The sequence below is a fragment of the Symphalangus syndactylus genome, chromosome 8 (assembly GCF_028878055.3).
Source record: "Symphalangus syndactylus isolate Jambi chromosome 8, NHGRI_mSymSyn1-v2.1_pri, whole genome shotgun sequence".
NCBI classification, from domain to species: domain Eukaryota; kingdom Metazoa; phylum Chordata; class Mammalia; order Primates; family Hylobatidae; genus Symphalangus; species Symphalangus syndactylus.
This window is the reverse complement of record NC_072430.2, coordinates 78442251-78461622: the sequence shown is the minus strand read 5'-3', so window position 1 is coordinate 78461622 and position 19372 is coordinate 78442251. Positions and strand designations below refer to the sequence as shown.

The 19372-nt window shown below is 37.5% G+C and overlaps 1 protein-coding gene across 4 annotated transcripts in view; it reads left to right on the top strand.

Moving 5' to 3' along the window:
- GPR155 (G protein-coupled receptor 155) overlaps positions 1–19372 on the top strand; it is a 50890-nt gene that overhangs the window by 7942 nt on the left and 23576 nt on the right. For 2 of the 4 annotated variants that reach the window (XM_055289772.2, XM_055289773.2), the window contains 8 exons: positions 4889–5288; positions 7692–7857; positions 9176–9331; positions 11597–11680; positions 12321–12438; positions 16542–16626; positions 16722–16812; positions 18129–18339. In XM_055289772.2, coding sequence (XP_055145747.1) covers positions 4889–5288; positions 7692–7857; positions 9176–9331; positions 11597–11680; positions 12321–12438; positions 16542–16626; positions 16722–16812; positions 18129–18339 — 1311 coding nt within the window. The remainder of the gene's footprint in view (positions 1–4888; positions 5289–7691; positions 7858–9175; positions 9332–11596; positions 11681–12320; positions 12439–16541; positions 16627–16721; positions 16813–18128; positions 18340–19372) is intronic. The other 2 variants (XM_063645597.1, XM_055289774.2) reach the window with 1 other exon arrangement.

Genomic DNA, 19372 nt, shown 5'->3' with positions numbered 1-19372 from the left:
TTCAAGGTATAATTTTTGTTTTTATGTTTTTGTTTTTTTAAATCACGATAACGAAAACTCTTGTAATTAAGTTGTAGAATATAACTTAATTGGAAGGCTGAGACAGAGGGATTCCTTAAGTCCAGGAGTTTGAGACCATCCTGGACAACATAGTGAAAACCCGGTCTCTAAAACAACAACAGCAAAATTAGCCAGGTGTGGTACAAGCCTGTAGTTCCAGCTACTTGGGAGGCTGAGGCAGGGGATCTGTTGAGCCTAGGAGTTCAAGGCTGCAGTGAGCTATGATTGCTACTGTACTCCGGCCTGGGTGACAGTGAGACCCTGTCTCTCAAAAAATAAAAATAAAAGAAGCTCACTGTGTTTTAGAGCAATTCTTTTCTAAAGTACTTTTAAAAATCAACGTATGAGAAGAAACTAAGAATCTCCCATGGCAAAATGTTGATTTCAGCATATCAGAATGGTTCCCTGCCTCTGTCATTAAAAGATACTAATAGAGCATAGTTAAGTCCTATAATTTATTCTTCAAACAATGCTGATAGCATAAGTACTCTGACTAATCATAATTATGGTCTAGTGCTTGAGCTGTAAACAGAAAGGAAATGAAGCATTTAACTATATGCCATTACATAATAGAATGATCTTATCTGGGTCTTTGTGTTATATGCTAGGGATTGAAACCCTGCAGGAATCAAAATAGGAAGCACAGTGGGTGGCTAATTTTGTCTCTTAGTTCTTCAAAGCTATATAATAACTCCTCATAATGGGATTCCCCCCGCCCTCCAAGAGCCTTATTTATAAGCATTAATTAATTAGAACTTAAAAGTTGATACAATGATTGTAAACCTAATTTTAGTTACTATACTTTACCGTACTGCTTTCATGTATATTTTTTCAGGTTTTAAAAACCATCTTCAGATTGATAGCAAAAAAAAAGCACTTCCAATTTATAGATAAAGATGTAATGTTAATTATGCAAATGAATGGCAGAAGTAGACTGAAATTCCCATGTTGAACCCTATTCTAGTAATTTAACATGTATTTATTTAATCACAATTTTTTTGTGTGTTCCCTCTAGACTACGCTTCTTCTGCCCTCTGTATGCTTGTTCAGCTGACTTAAAATACCTCAGTAGTAACCTGCTTTATAAATATTCATAATGTGTAAAATGTAAAAAGAGATACAAAATTTCAGTTAGATTTATTGTACAACATGGTGACGATGGTTAATAACAACATATTCTTGAAAATTGCTGAGAGTAGATTTTGTGTTCTCATCAGAAAAAATGATAAATATGTGAGATTATACATATTTTAATTAGCTTGATTTAGACATTCCATAATGTATACATATTTTAAAACATTATGTACATTATAAATGTATATAATTTATATTTGTCAATTAAAAATAAATTTTTAAAAGTAAAAATAAAGTTTAAAAATGGATATAAAAATGGATTCATTGACAACAATTCGATGTAAAGAGCTGTGTATTAGAAAATATACGTTTACTACATCTGAAACTTTTGACGTTCATTGATATGTTCATATCATTCAGCAAGTATTTTCAGATTTTCTCAAGCATTATGCCAGGGACTGAGGGCTATTAAAATGATGCTTTCAAGGAACATAGAATTTGTTGAGGTGGCACTAATATGAAACAAAGTACTACAGAATACCAGAGGAGGGGAGATTAATGATGTAGGTTGAAGACTTGGTGGGAAATGTAGTGCCAGAGACAGGCCTTAAGTAGTAGGTGAGATTTAGGTAAAAAAAGGAGATACTAAGAAGTTAGGGGGGGTGATGGTATGAACAGCATAAAGAACTACTAATTATGAATGTGGTGGTTGTCTGGTATAACTGTTATTGAACTGGCTGATGGAGTCTTTGCATTAAGGATGGGGTGGATAAGTAAGGGGCCAATTGTGGAGACTGGACTGTGGATGTTAAAAGAAAGGTTTTTTTTTTTTTTTTTTTTTTTTTTTTTTTTTTTTTTTTTTTGAGACAGAGTCTCACTCTGTTGCCCAGGCTGTAGTGCAATGGTGCAGTCTTGGCTCACTGCAATCTCTGCCTCCCAGGTTCAAGAAATTATCCTGCCTCAGCCTCCCAAGTAGCTGGGACTATGGGAGTACGCCACCACACCCGGCTAATTTTTGTATTTTTAGTAGAGACGGGGTTTCACCATGTTGGCCAGGCTCGTCTTGAACTCCTGACCTCATGATCTGCCTGCCTGGGCCTCCCAAAGTGCTGGGATTACAGGCATGAGCCACCATGCCCGGTAAAAGAAAGGTTTTGTAGCTGTTTCTGTGGGCAGTGAGAACCGTGAGAAAATCTTACCTTTTGAAAGTTTAGATTTAGATGGTACTGTTAGCAGTGAATAAAATGGATGAAGAAGGTGGTTGAGAAAATCCAAGAGAATGTTGGTTGGTAAACACATGAAGTAATCTAATTTTGAGATTTTGACTAATAATTGTAGTAGCAATCAAGAGGAGAAAATCCTTCCAAAGAAGAAAGAAAGTATGTGGTGAATGGCCAAATATAAAAACTGTAGCTTAAATTTGCACTGAGTTCTTAAAACAATGCAAAGTTCATTATGTGGTAGTGATTAAATGCTAGTGTGCCAGGAAAGTAAATTTCTGGAAAAAGGCATTAATATAAGGGGCTTTGAGTAGATCACAGAACTGTATAGCTGTGTTGTCAAAGGAAAACATGTTATGCATCTTACTGTTGTGGCTGGTTAGGAAAAATTCCGATACTCAGATGAAAACATAAGACTTTCCCAAAATATATGCTCTATTATAAAAATTGGTGGGCAGGTATGAACATCTTTCTCTTGAGATAAAATATCTCAAGAGAATCAGAAATATAGTTATCTAAAAATAGTTATCAAAAGTGCTGCTTTTTGTTTAAAAGATGAAGCCTTATGAAACCTGAAAGAAAACCACTAACTTATATAACTAGCATATCTAATTTGGAAACCAGTGGAAAGAACTTATAAAATTTTATTTAATCAAATATTTTTTAGCCACTGCTTCATTTTGGAGATATTATAGATCTTGAATTTACTTAGCTGAGAAAATGGGGATTGACTCTGTTAAAAAAATAGGTTTTAGCTTTTAAGAAAAAGGTGATCTTCTAAAGGTTATATAATCTAGTTATGTAGCTTTAATGGGACATGAACTTATATATCCTGGGTAAGTAAACAAGTGTATTTTCCTACCTATATCACTTTATCTTAGTGTAAATTGAGAAACCTAATCTTTTACATGTTTTCACATGTTTGCCTCTCTCCTTGTGAGCGATTGTGGCTGTTCTTTTTTATCTTTCTCAACTTCAAATCAATTATAAATCAGCGTTTATTTGCATTAGATTGTATAATTTTGGGACCCATTGTCAAAAATGTGCTAGAGACCAGCTGTTTACTGAAAGGCCCTAAGTTGCTCTAATAAACTAAAGACTAGGTCACCAACCCTCACGTCTACCAGGAAACTGCTAGAAGTCTGATCCCACTCACTCACCTCCCTCATGAGATAAAAAAATACATCTTATGCAGTGGTTAAGTCCTAAAGTCATCCTGTGTATTCAAACTCCTGAAAATGCCCACCAAATACAGCACACATACTTTGTCTATACTGTACCATTTTTCATAAGTCTAACACAGCCAGATTTTTTTAGCTAGCATTGTTCTTCAATGAACAGCAGTTGAAATAATTTGTTTGCACTTGGAAACATGCTATAGGGGGTGGGGGGAAATGCAGCTTTTGTTTTCCCAAGAGGGTATGTTTGAATTTGTGTTAACTAAATGTGCACTGATGTGACTCTACTGTATTTCCCTCCCAAACATTGTAAGATCCACCTTTCTATCTCTACTCCTTAAGTATCTCCACTGGTCTTCTTTGAAGGCATTCATTCCTTTTCATTCCTCTCAAATGGAGGTTGTTCATTTTCCCATTGCCAGCACACCACATGAGCAGTGGAAGGTAGGATTGGCATCCCCACAGCTACTGTGGACCATTGCTAGACCATCCCTCTGCTCTGTCGTTAAAAACTACTTTGAGGTTCATGCTTTCCGGCTACACCACTCATCCTCTCTGCTGTTACCTGCTGACCTCATTCTAGGCATTTCTTCTCATTTACCTTTATCCCAAGTTTTGTCATTATCTTGTGAACTACCGTGAAATTCTCTGCTCTGTCATTTCCTTGACGTCGTCTTCTCTAGTGATGTTTTCCTTTACTCCATTTCAGCCACTAAGTCCCATGGCCACATCCTGGACCTTGTCATCTGGAAAATATTTAACTGAGTAGCTCATTAGCTGTTTTACTCTGAACTCCTGCACTTCCAACTGCCCCTAATTCCTAGAGGCCTCCAAACCTCTCCTGTCTTCATTTCTTTTCTTACACAGCTTGGACTCCACATCTGTGCTCCTTTTTAGTTCCTTAAATAACTCCTACTCTCTCCTCAACCCTCTGTGATCTGACTTCTGTCTCTTACCTCTCCAGTAAAACTGCTCTCTCCATGGATACCAATAAACACATTTTTGCTATCACTATTTAAATGTTTAGTTTGTCCCTAGATTTTGAGTTGTTTCTTCTAAAAAATTCTACAGTTCTGCTTGTTTTTGGAGACTAATTTTAACCCTTAGATGATAAAAATTAGTGAGGTTTAAAAATAATGTGTAAACTTGGTTATCATTTTATAAGCTATATGATATTTATTATGTTTTTCTTTTTTCAGCTTTATTACTAAATTATACTTTTCCAAAATAGGCTATTTGGGTCATTTTGAAAATTTTAGATTTATCATTGCTATAAAGTACAGAAAATGTTATATACGTAACATGTATCTGTATTTCTGTGGTCATGATTTAAAAATCAATATTCTTGTTTTGCAGTTGAAGCTTTATATCAAACTACATACCCAGAATATCTCCAGTACATTTATTTGGTGGCACCAATATCTCTTATGATGTTAAACCCTATAGGGTTTATCTTCTGTGAAATCCAAAAGTGGAAAGATACTCAAAATGCTTCTCAAAACAAAATAAAAATTGTGGGACTCGGACTCCTGCGTGTATTACAGAACCCAATAGTATTTATGGTCTTCATTGGCATCGCCTTCAATTTTATTCTTGATCGAAAGGTACCTGTATATGTCGAAAATTTTCTTGATGGACTTGGAAATTCTTTTTCTGGATCAGCCCTATTTTATCTTGGTCTCACGATGGTGGGAAAAATAAAGAGACTGAAGAAGTCAGCATTTGTTGTACTAATTCTTCTCATCACAGCTAAACTGTAAGCATCACTTATTTAACTTGAGAATTGTACTTTTTGAAAGCCATATTTAGCCAATTCGTCAGGGGTATGTCTGCAACCATTTTCCCCTTTGAATATGAATAACCCCTCCTTGTAGAATAGTTGTGAGATAAAGGAAAATGTGATGTTGGTGTATTGTGGAAAGTCATTTCCTTATTCCCTGTAGCTTATTCTTTCCATTTTACTGTCAGAGGATAAAGATGATGGGTTTCCCTTCAGCTTTTACGTAAAGTTTACTCAGTATCTCCTCATGCTCCAGTTTGACAGTATTTTCAAATAAATTTTGCAGCATTTCTGACTTTTCCCAATCCATAAAGATCGTAAAGACAAAAGCATCTTAGTAGTAACCAGAACAATAATTTCTAATACAAACATTTTCATGAATTTGGGAAAAGTATTTTGTAGTTCTGAGGTTGGCCAAATTTTCTAAATATAGCTAAGTCAGTATGAATGATTATTGTCAGCCATTGATCCTGGCTTGCCAAATGAAAAATGCTCATCAACTTCTTTTTTGTTGTTGTTGTTTTTGTTTTTGTTTGAAACAGAGTCTCGCTCTGTCACCCAGGCTGGAGTGCAGTCGTGTGATCTTGGCTCACTGCAACCTCCGCCTCTTAGGTTCAAGCAATTCTCCTGCCTCAGCCTCCCAAGTAGCTGGGATTACAGGTGCCTGCCACCACACCTGGCTGATTTTTGTATTTTTAGTAGAGACGGGATTGCACCATGTTGGCCAGACTGGTCTCAAACTCCTGACCTCAGGTGATCCGTCCACCTCAGCCTCCCAAAGTGCTGGGATTACAGGCATGAGCCACCATGCCCAGCCTCAACTTCTTAGTTAATAGTTCTTCAGCTTACTTGGTCCGTTAGCCATGGAGTTATACTTGATGGTGCAGGTGACATAATTTTACTGCAAGATTATCCCAAAGTACTTGAGGCATACTTAACTATGGAATTCCCCTCATGTATAGACAGTTATATTCATGAGACCAGTACAACATAACCTACTATTTATATTTTCATAATAATAAAAATGAATATAAGTACTGAAAATTATTTATGGCGATGTTATGCTCTTCATAAACAAAGTATCAGTATTGTGGAAGTAATAAGTATAGTTTTAACAATAATGGTATTATCAAATTCTGCTTTAAGTAAAATTTAAATATTCTAATTTTAAAGATTTTAGGGTGGGGTCTTTGATACTTATTAGATATTTAAGTTTTTTAATTAAAAAAATACAGATAAAAGTAGTTCTTTACTCCATCCCAGAGCGCCTTGCTAGGTGCTGCTCTGAAAATGTTAACAATCTTGGTCTTGCTGATTTTAAAGGAGAGCCCCATTTGCTCAACTACTGTGGATTTGCTCGTTCTATGAAATCCTGAAGGATTTGTTTAATAATTGACTCTTCAACAGGCCTGCATTTCACTAGTTTTCTGCTCCGTCTCAGTTGTTTTCGTTCCTTTGCTAATTTTTTTTTTTTTTTTTTTTTACAAAGATGAAGAGCTACTTGAAGATACCTATTTTTCTACAGGATTTTAGAATCTTTTTTTTTTTTTTTTGAGACAGAGTCTTGCTCTGTTGCCCAGGCTGGAGTACAATGGTATGATCTCAGCTCATTGCAACCTCCACCTCCTGGGTTCAAGCAGTTCTCCAGCCTCAGCCTCCTGAGTAGCTGGGATTACAGGCATGTGCCACCATGCCCGGCTAATTTTTTGTGTCTTTAGTAGAGACGGGGTTTCACCATGTTGGCCAGGCTGGTCTTGAACTCCCAACCTGAACTCGTGATCCGCCTGCCTCAGCCTCCCAAAGTGCTGGGATTACAGGCTTGAGCCACCATGCCTGGCAGGATTTTAGAATCTTATTAAGCAATGTTGTTATTAACTGAACCATTTCAATCCCTAATCATGATAAAGTTCAGCTTTTTTTTTTTTTTTTCAAAACAGGAGTTTCTGTCTCTCTAGAATACTTTGAAAAAAGAAAAGGAGTTTAGTAATTCTCTTGAAAGAAGTTTTTATGCAGATCGTCAACCTTCTTTCTTTTTTTGAACATTTCAGTAAACTGATAGAGGAAGCAAGAAAGTAGCTAGAATCGCAACTTTTACCATCTTTTGGCAAAAAACAAAAATTATTTGTAGAACCAAAAAAATCTTTTTTTCCCTCCTAATCCCTGATGTGTGAGGTATTTCCAGTATATTGTTACACTTTAAATGGCTCCAAGTTGAATTCTTGATTTTTTCAACAAAATGTGCCCAGGTAGACATGCACAGAATATGTGCATGCAAATAGACATACCTTCTGGGCAGGAGAACCTGATGCCAAATTCACCAGAGCAGCCTGCTACTGGGGACAACCATGCTTTGAAATGATGTTTTTCTTTTTTCTTCAGTCTGGTGCTGCCACTTTTGTGCAGAGAAATGGTGGAACTCTTGGACAAGGGCGACAGTGTGGTGAACCATACAAGTTTATCAAATTATGCATTTCTGTATGGTGTCTTTCCTGTAGCACCAGGAGTGGCTATCTTTGCAACACAGTTCAACATGGAAGTAGAAATTGTATGTATATAGTACTTTCTAAGTTTGATGGTGTGTTTAGTAGAAAAAAGATTTAAAATTCATTTTAAATTTTTTAAAATTCTTTTTTAAAAATGAAAAAATAGAGACGACGGGGGTCTCACTACATTGCCCCAGGCTGGTTTCAAATTCCTGCCTTCTGCCTTAGCCTCCCAAAGTGCTGGGATTACAGGCATGAGCCACTGTGCCCAGCCCATTTTTAATTTCTAAACATAGAAAGCAATGTTGTTTTTTATGAGGCCCAGCACTGTGGGAGGCTGAGGTGGGTGGATCACTTGAGGCCAGGAGTTCGAGACCAGCCTGGCCAACATGGCAAAACCCTGTCTCTACTAAAAATACAAACATTAGCTGGGTATGGTGGTAGATGCCTGTAATCCCAGCTACTTGGGTGGCTGAGGCACAAGATTTGTTTGAACCCAGGAGGCAGAGGTTGCAGTGAGCTAAGATTGCACCACTGCACTCTAGCCTGGGTGATAGAGCAAGCAGCATTGTTTTTTATGAGAATTTGATGCCTATAAGCTATCTCATTATAAGAAATAGGCATCATGTAACATAATGTAACAATAGTCATTTAATCTGGGGTCTTTAGTCAGCCATGACTTTTTTTAGTTAGTTTTTTTAGTTTTAACTATTTTATTTCTGTACTTAGACTGAAACCTAAAAATTATTTACAGAAAGGTAACTTTGAAATTTTGAAGAAAAAAATGCCTATTTTATCATTGATAATTTCAAGCACCAGATGCAAAATACTGCATAATCAACTGCGGCAGATAGCTAAAATCAATTGACACCAAATTGAAATTAATAAACAGTGTCTGAATGTATTGTACATGGTATCTACAGCATCAGAGTAAATGATTTTTAAATATAATACAAAGGAACTAAATTGTTTAATGGAAGTCAATTCTGTTATTTAATCTGTAAAATAAATATTTGCATGGTAATTTTCTTTTTTTGAATTCCTTTTCTTTTTTGCCATATAGTTTGTGAAACAGGTTTATTTATATCATTGCTACGGTTTACTTTCTAGAACCTAGAGGATAACTAACCATCAACAGTAAATTTCTAGTATTTATTATGCATAAATATAAATTAAGCATAGATTAGAAGAGGAACTAAGGTAACTCAATTGTATTTTGTATTAAGGATTCTCAGAAAGGGGAAGTATGGTATTGGATAACATGCTGGATTTTATAATGTCTTTACTGTGTCTCATTTTTATTTCAGAAAGCTTTAGTGTGCCTGGTTATTTAATGTTTAATTGAGATTATAACTCCTCCGTTTGATTTCATTTTTGCAGATAACCTCAGGGATGGTGATAAGCACGTTTGTGTCTGCTCCCATCATGTACGTTTCTGCCTGGTTACTGACCTTTCCCACTATGGACCCTAAGCCGTTGGCATATGCCATCCAGAATGTTAGTTTTGATATAAGTATTGTCAGCCTGATCTCCTTGGTAAGTATGTTGCATCCCAAAATGAATGGAAACCACAGAATGAGTTTTGAGAATAGATTGTTAATAGAAGGGATTTAAAAATCTAGTTTCTTGTGAAATAAAGAAAGCTAAAGCCTGCCCATAAAATATAATATCAGCCTTCTGATTAACTGAGTTTTGTTTTTCCATTTGGGAGTTAGAGTTCTATAGCAGACAAGACATGAGATTTAGTCAGACCTGGATTTTATTCCTGGCCCTCTCACAAACTAGCTGTATGTCTCTGTGGAGTTACCTTAGCCTTTCTAAATTTCTGTTTTCCAGCATAAAATAATGACAATAATTTCACATATTTCCATGGGTTTTTTAAGGGATTACATGAAATAATATATGTGAAAAGCATTCTGCAAATGATGAGTCACTATAGAATTCCTAGCTGTTCTAGAATCATGGGGTCAGAAGGTATCTTTGAGTTCAAGTCCAACCACCTATTTAATGTTAATGAAACTTGTGGTTACTTCTCAAACTGAATATATCTAACTAAAATTAAATAATTAAGTATATAACAGCTAGAATATCTTACAGATCAAATGGCCTATTGAATCCATGTTAGTAAAACTACAGATATTCTGGCTGAAAAAAAAGACAATGTGGACAGTTAAAGGAGGTGGGGGTGAATATGTATATTGGTAACAAATAAATGTGTGGTTAATTTTAAAGAAATTCCACCTCTGTCACGTATTCTTAAAATCTACTATACCCATTCATAACAGGGCAGTTTGGGGAAAGAGACCATATACATTTCAGTTGGCAATGAGGAAAGAAGGAAGTCAGCCAGGATACTTACCTGGCCACTATGTAGGTAGAATGGAAACCCAATCCTTTAAAATATGAGGAATGTGATCTGGCACCGTGGCTCATGCCTGTAATCCCAACACTTTGGGAGGCAGAGACAGACAGATCACTTGAGGCCAGAAGTTCGAGACCAGCCTGGCCAAAATGGAGAATCCCCATCTCTACTACAAATATAAAATTAGTCAGGCATGGTGGTATGCATCTGTAATCCCAGCTACCTGGGTGGCTGAGGCACAAGAGTGTCTTGAGTCTGGGAGGCGGAGGTTTCAGTGAGCCGAGATCACACCACTGCACTTCAGTGAGACTCTATCTCACACACACACAAAGAATAAAAAATGAGGAATGTAAGATGATTAATCTTAAAGGTGGGTGGTATATGTTGTTTAAAGTAAAACAGCCTGGCATTTAGATACCCCATGAGACAATATGGTGGAAATGGAAAAGGAAAAAAACTTAGAATAGTGCATTATTATAACTATCTCCCACTAAAGCTCCTTCCCTGAATAGTTGTCTGTGACCCTGTGTCCCACCCCAGACACAGAAGGTAGGCATAGTTAGAACATGGCCCTGGTCAAGGGATTCGTTCTTTTTTTGTTGAGACAGAGTCTCCCTCTGTTGCCCAGGCTGGAATGCAGTGGCATGATCTCAGCTTGGCTCACTGCAACTTCTCCCTCCTGGGTTCAAGCAGTCCTCCTCCCTTAGCCTCCCAAGTAGCTGGGATTACAGGCATGCACCACCACACCCAGTAGAGGTGGGGTTTTGCCATGTTGGCCAGGCTGGTCTTGAACTCTTAACCTCAAGTGATCTGCCTGTCTGGGCCTCCCAAAATGCTGGGATTACAGGCGTGAGCCACTGCACCTGGCCAAGGCATTAGTTTTGTTTTGCTTTGTTTTGTTTTGTTTTTTGAGATGGAGTCTTGCTCTGTCACCCAGGCCAGACTGCAGTGACGCAATCTTGGCTCACTGCAATCTCTGCCTCCCAGGTTCAAGCAATTCTTCTGCCTTAGCCTTCTGAATAGCTGGGATTACAGGCACCCACCACCGCACCCAGCTAATTTTTGTATTTTTAGTAGAGACAGGGTTTCGTCATGTTGGCCAGGCTGGTCTCGAGCTCCTGACCTCAGGTGATCCACCCGCCTTGGCCTCCCAAAGTGCTAAGATTACAGGCATGAGCCACAATGCCTGGCCACATTAGTTCTTAAAGACCCTGTAATTTTTGGAGAGTTAATTTATTATGGGATCTCTCCATGCTTGTTATTTTACATTGGTTATAATAATTTACCTTTTTGGAACTAGACAGATTAAATAAAATATTGGAAATTCTTTCTGAACCAGAACAAAGAGGGTTATTTAAAGAGGCTAATCATTGTGTTATTTAATAAGTAATTATAAAGATTAAGAAACATGAATAACTTTTGAACCTTTTGTCTTCAAGATCTGGTCTCTGGCTATTCTTCTTTTGAGTAAGAAATATAAACAGCTTCCTCATATGCTTACAACTAATTTACTCATTGCTCAGGTTAGTAAAACTACTGATATTTAGAACTATGTTTTTCTAATGGATTATTCTACTGTAGAGGAGAAAATAACTTTGCTAGGTTTTTCCAGTTATGAAGTCAGAAGTATTACCAAATGCAGTCAGTTACAGTTTGATCACAATTACTATATGCCTAACATATTTAATATTGCAAAATGTCTTAAATTATCTAAAGTTGAGGCTAATAATGGCATTTGATAACTTTGCATTTTTTAATAGAAGCAATTTAATCATTAATAATTGAACTCTTTCACAATCTTATTTTTCTAATTAATCTTTGCATGTCTCAAATTATAATGGAAAGAACTTTAGCAATTTTAATGTAAGCCATTGCTAAATACAGGTATAAAATTAATATTTAGAATGTAGTCGTCTGTTTCAATTGAATATGTATATTGTCAAAGGCTCTGGTATAAAATGGATTTTTAACATAAAGTTTGAAGTTTTAGTATAAGTAGTGTGTAATACTTGATAATTATTCACAAAAAATTTTAAATAAATAATTATATTTGCTGTGAATGAAAGATGACTATGGCTGGCTTAATTGGAATTTTCTGTTGCAGTATTGAATTATATGGTTTTCTTAGCTATTTACGAAGTCTTTTAATAATTTTTTCCTTAGTCTATTGTCTGTGCTGGAATGATGATATGGAATTTTGTTAAAGAAAAAAATTTTGTTGGACAAATTTTGGTGTTTGTTCTATTGTACAGCTCCCTCTATAGCACCTACCTGTGGACAGGTGAGTTGGATTATGAATGAAAATTGAGATCTGTTCCCCACCCCACCCCATTCCTAATAGCCCTGAGCTTCTAATGATCTATTTGAAGTCTGGTAGTACAGGATCAAGCCATGCACTGAGGCAGATCAGCCCACCCACAGAGGCCATCGGCAAAGCTGAGCTCTGTTTCCTAATGTACTCTATTCCTGCCTGGGCTCAGGGCCTTGTCCAGTCACATGGTCCTTTTCCCCAGGGCCTGTGGCTCTAGGCTGCTGTCAGTGCTGCTCCCTTTTGGAGACAAGAGGGAAGATACTGAAGACAGATGGAGAAAGGAGGGAATGGGCAAGATACACGAGGTGTGTTCCAGAGCTCACTATCGAGTCCTGCTGAACAGGGAAATTCTGGCTCTGCCTTATGCAAATTACTTAACTTTTGAAGCCTCAGTTTCCTCATTTGTAAAACTAGGTTACAGCACCTTACAGAGTTACTTTGAGGACAAAATGAAATGTGAGTATTTGTGTCTGGTACATGGTAGGCACTAAACAAATGGAACTATGTTAGTTATTAAATAGAAGGATTAGAGGTAATAAGAGAAGAAGAAAACTAGGGGAATAAAAAGGCATGGAAATAGAAAAGGACCCAGTGAGAAAGACTGTTTCTCATTTCAACTGACTCCAAAAAGGATATTCAAAATGTTGTAGCACATTGCTATTTTGAAGTATAATATTTACGTGGATGCATACATTCTGGTATGTTTGTGAAAAATTCTGTCTGGCTGCTTTGTATTCATCCTACAAATTTGAACCTATAAAGTGGCACATAAAACGAAATAGTAGAATGGTAGGAGGCAGGTGTCAGGAAGTGGCCGCAAAGGACGGACCTTTGATTTCATGCCTTCAGGATCAAAAGCAGGTTCCATCTCAGTCAACAGCCTTTTGAAGTGAAGCAACAATGTGGTGAGGAATCACGGAATGAAAAATTCAGCACAAACAGAAGATGGTTTGTGCTTCTTAAAGGCAAGTACATCTTGCATAGCATGAGATTTTATGCAATGACAAAAGAGCCTAAAGACTTTATATTTCAAAATATCGATGGATCAACTTGATGTCTAATAACTAGGCTTATTCAGGTTAACTTTATAATCAGAATAAGAGAGCAGCAACTAGATCAATCAATTAAAATGTCCTAAGTCTCTCTGAAACCCTCTGCAAGCATGCACGCCAAAGTCTATTCAAAGAAGTTGTTCTGAATTCCCAAAACCCAGTAAAGGTGCCCTTTAACCATCAGATTATTATGCTATGACAGAATTTTAGACCTGAAAATGTCATTTTAAGTCATCCCATTCGATCGTTTTTAGTTTTACTCATTTTCATACCATCCTCACAATTTTTGCCACATCTGCACACTACTTGTTCTTTTTTCCTTAAAATTGATTTACTTTTTTTTTTAAACTTTAATCAGTTGAGCCGTATATCAGTAAAATCCCAGGTTTCATTTGCTAATTACTTTTTTTCAAATACACATTAAAATAAACGTATAACTAGTCAAAACATTTTCACCTTTGTGACACCTATAATCTCTACACCTTAGGAAACACTGGTCTAATTTAAATCCTTCATTTTGCAAACTGAGAAATAGGCCCAAAAAGTTAGACTGATTTAGGCAGGAGCTCTCACAGCTTCTTCAGTGAGAGATCCAGGGCTAGCTGGATTCTGCCTGTTTGTATATAGTTCTTTTCACAAGGCAGGAGTGATGTACATTAGAATTTTAAAGACTGCCCTTGCTACTGTAACAAAGATGGCACCCCTTTTTGATTAGTTACTTGTTTCCCTGGCACTGCAACTATACAGTGTACAAATGGATTGAGGGAGGAAAAGTGGTAAAGAAAACCAATTCTCAAGGACCTCAATGTCAATTTATATTAAATCTAGCACAGTGTTATTTAATCTGGACAATCTTAAATCTAGGTATGTATTCTTTATATACAGCTCATATGCAATTCTAAAACCAAAGCAAATTCACAGATTCTATTCAAACAAAACCACAAACCCAGTAATTCTAATTAGCAACATTAATTAACACGACAAAGGATCTTGTTTTGCTAATGTAAATCATTGCTTGAAACATAAAAGGGAACTCACTGCTATGGCTTTTTTGCCTTGCCTTTACTTCCATATGTGGGATTTTGACCTTGTTATCTCACTGATATTCTTTCTTCAAAATACCATTTCATTTGGACTGTGTGTTGTAATATCATTTGGCCTTCGCTTGACTCAAACCTAATATAAAACCCATTGTAAGCTCTGGCCAGGCACAGTGGCTCATGCCTGTAATCCCAACACTTTGGGAGATCCAGGCAGGAGGATTGCTTGAGGCCAGTAGTTCGAGACTAGCCTGGGCAACATAGTAAGACCCTCTCTCTATAAAAAATTTGAAAATTAGCTGGGCATGCTGGTACATGCCTGTAGTCCCAGCTACTCAGGAGGCTGAGGCAGGAGGATCCCTTGAGCCCAGAATTTTGAGCTATGATTATGCTACTGTGCCCCAACCTGGGTAACAAAGTGAGACCCCCATCTCTAAAATAAAATAAAAATAAACCCAATATAAATTCTGAAATGAGACTGCATGTTGGTTGCAAGGTGGATACACAGCTGACTACCACTGAAAAAGAAAAAAAGAAAAAAAAAAGACTTAAAATTTCTCATAGAAATTCCCAGATCCTGAAGAATATGTCTTAGGCACCCTAGGGGTCCACAAATCTGAGTTTGAGAAACTGATTCAAGAAACAAAGAATTTAGCTTGTGTCAAAAGACTAGGTTTCTAGTCCCTCTCTGCCCTCTGCTGGCTGTATCACTTGGGCAAACCCTCATTTCCACATCTATAAAATGAAGGTGCTAATTTAAAATAGAGGTCCTTTTCAACTTTAAAGTTCTAAGATCCTATAACTATGTAGAATTTATTAAATAAAATGTTACTTGTATACATAATTACATACAAGTTGTAAGGAAAGTTCAAGAACTTCAAAACATTTGTGTTTGTATTAAATTCAGAGTATGTTTGTATTAAGCGCTATCATTACACTTAGGGCATTTTCTAAAAACATAACCTGGGTAAGAGTTGCCCATACTTCTTAGCACCAGAAGAGGGGGATGTTTTTATTTTTAGAATTGTTCTGTATTCAATTAAAAAATGTTTTTCAGCTGGGCACAGTGGCTCGCGCCTATAATTCCAGAACTTTGGGAAGCCAAGGCAGGTGGATCACTTGAGGCCAGGAGTTCAAGACCAGCATGGGCAACGTGGTGAAACCCATTTCTACTAAAAATACAAAGTTAGCCTGATGTGGTGGTGCACACCTGTAATCCCAGCTACTCGTTTGGCTAAGGCATGAAAATTGCTTGAACCCAGGAGGCAGAGGTTGCAGTGAACCAAGATCATGCCACTGAACTCCAGCCTGGGCGACAGAGTAAGACTCTGTCTAAAGAAAAAAAAATGTTTTTCAGTTATACTTAGATTCCAAATACATTAATCAAAACAATAAAATGATTAGGGCTTTTGGAAAGAAATACTTCTCCAGACGCAGTGGTTCATGCCTGTAATCCCAGCACTTTGGGAGGCAGAGGTGGGAGGATCCACTGAGCTCAGGAGTTCAAGACCAGCTAGGGCAACATAGGGTGACTCTGTCTCTACAAAAAAAATTCTTATTTAGCCAGGCATGGTGGCATGTGGCTGTAGTCCCAGCTACTCAGGAGGCTGAGGTGGAAGGATCACTTGAACCCTGGAGGTCAAGGCTGCAGGGAGCTGTGATCACACCTCTGCACTCCAGCCTGGGCAACAAAGCGAGACCCTATCCAAAAAACAAACAAACAAAAACCAGAGAGAAAATAAATCCTCACAGATAAAAAGAATTGAGTAAAGAAACAATATATAAGGGAAACAATGAATGATTTTGAATTAAAACTTGCTTCAAAATATTGAGGATAGCATTTATTTAGAAGGAATAAATTCTAAAGCAAAAACCACAGACTACTATGAAATAAACTTGGTTTAAAAAAAAAGGAAATAAAATTTCATGAAGTCTGATCAATGTTGAGTAACTGTCTCTCTTTCAATCTTCTTATTCTTAGGCCTTCTAGCAATTTCTTTGTTTCTTTTGAAAAAGCGAGAGAGGGTACAAATTCCTGTTGGAATCATCATAATATCTGGCTGGGGGTAAGTTGGTAGTTCTCTGTTTGCTTACACCTTTCCATATACACAGTTACTATTCATCCTTTCTTTTTCTCTCCCAATATCCCTTGTGATTACAGAATTCCTGCTCTCCTTGTTGGTGTTCTTTTGATAACTGGAAAACACAATGGAGATAGCATTGACTCAGCCTTCTTTTATGGAAAAGAACAGGTGGGAAGAGTTTACTGGCAGTTCTGTTCTTGAGAATGTCTCTTTTTAGCTTGTTAATGTGCCTTGCTAGACTTACATTAAAATTAACTTTGAAAATCGATTTCAATTTATTGCATATCAGATCGGTGATCCTATATCACTTTGTCTCACCTAGAACATTGACATTTTACATGTCTAAGTCCATTTTTAGCTGAAGATTTCTAAATGCTTAAAACTTATTGAATGTTCTTAATCACACTTACGAATTGTGTTCCCTCTGCTGGAGAAAAGAGTGATTAATTTAAAACCATTTAATAAGTCAGCAGTAATAATAAAGGTCAAATTCTTGACTCTTAATCCTATCATAAATATAAATTTCAGGACAAAACGTATCTAGGAAAAATATTCTTGAAAAGCTATAGAGTAGGTGGCTTGTGGGACCTGCAGAATTCTTTAGGGGTGGAGTCCAAAGATGTGTTTTTAAAAAACCTCTCCACGTAATTTTGATTTCTTACTCTTTTTTTCTGTTTTGCAATTTTGGATTTTATTATGTTTTTGTGAGAATAAATAAGATTATACATATAAAAGATTTAGACTAGTCTTGGCATCTGGTTAGTGCTCAATAAATATTAGCTATAATTATTTTTAATATCATTACCATAAAAACATCTTAGTGACTGAAGTATGCGTGAATTATATGTGATAGTGAGCAGAAACTTAGGAGTAAAGAAAACATCAGAGAGAAATCATTTAGATACCTTGTAAAGGAAACCAGTGGCTATGTTGGTAACCAATTGTTATACAATGAAAGAAGCATCTAAAACCTTGTGTAATTACAAGCAAACCCTAATTTCTCTCCAAGTAACTTACATTCCTTACTTACACTTACCTTTTTAAAAGAGCCACTGTTCTAGAGTATTTAAAACTGTGGAGATACATTGTCCATCAAAAATGTGCCCTAAGATGGCCGGGCGCGGTGGCTCGCGCCTGTAATCCCAGCACTTTGGGAGGCCGAGACGGGCGGATTACGAGGTCAGGAGATCGAGACCATCCTGACTAACACGGTGAGACTCCGTCTCTACAAAAAATATAAACAATTAGCCGGGCGTGGTGGCGGGCGCCTGTAGTCCCAGCTACTTGGGAGGCTGAGGCAGGAGAATGGCGTGAACCTGGGAGGAAGAGGTTGCAGTGAGCCGGGATCGCGCCACTGCACTCCAGCCTGGGAGACACAGCAAGACTCCATCTCAAAAAAAAAAAAAAAAAAAAGAAAATGTGCCCTAAGATCATCAAGATGAACTTGTGAAAAGTGGCCTGATATCTCTTTTTCGTGTCGGCAGATGATCATCACAGCGGTCACCCTGTTCTGCAGCATCCTGATAGCTGGCATATCCCTCATGTGCATGAACCGGACTACCCAAGCAGGAAGCTATGAAGGTTTCGATCAGTCTCAGAGCCACAAAGTGGTGGAGCCTGGAAATACTGCTTTTGAGGAGAGTCCAGCACCAATAAATGAACCAGAACTTTTTACAAGCTCTATTCCAGAAACAAGTATGATCTTTTAAATTTTATTTTTGTTTATTTGAGACAGAGTTTTGCTCTATCATCCAGGCTGGAGTGCAGTGGCATGATCTCAGCTCACTGCAACCTCCGCCTCCTGTGTTTAAGCGATTCTGCCACCTGAGCCTCCAGAGTAGCTAGGACTACAGGTGCCTGCCACCACGTCCTGCTAATTTTTGTATTTTTAGTAGAGATGGGGTTTCGCTATGTTGCCCAGGCTGGTCTCGACCTCCTGAGCTCAGGCGATTCACCTGCCTCGGCCTCCCGCAGTGCTGGGATTACAGGCGTGAGCCAGCCTGATCTTTAAATATAAAGAAACTGCTACATGCCTTTATAGTATGTATCCTAAATGTTTTGTTTATGGGAAACTTCCTTGAACTAGGTTGAATATCATGAGTGCTTGTCAAGTGAAGAATTTGAATCATAGTCTACAAACTTGCTTGTAAAATTATTCATTAGATTTTTGTTTATAAGTCTTATTGTGAGTATACACTTTTGTTAAATCCTAAAACTTCCCTGGACCTGAGAATATAGAAAAAAGTAACAACTGAAGGAAGGCCCTAACTAGGAAACTAAGCACATACATAAGTTAATTTAACAATATTGTATCAGGCAAGCACCATCAATAATATGAACTAAAGGAGGCCTGTTTGAAGCCAGATTAATGATGTAAGTCAGTTTTGGGCAAACTATATAGTCCATAGGCCAAATCTGGCCCACTACCTGTTTTTGTATGGTCCACCAGCTAAAAATGTTTTTTTCTTTGTTTGTTTATTTATTTATTTATTTTTGCCACAGAGTCTCGCTCTGTTACCCAGGGTGGAGTGCAGTGGTGCAATCTTGGCTCACCGTAACCTCTACCTCCTGGGCTCAAGCAATTCGCCTGTCTCAGCCTCCCCAGTAGCTGGGACTACAGTCGCACGCCACCATGCCTGGCTAATTTTTGTATCTTTAGTAGAGATGGGGTTTGACCATATTGGTCAGGCTGGTCTAGAACTCCTGACCTCAGGTGATCCACCCACCT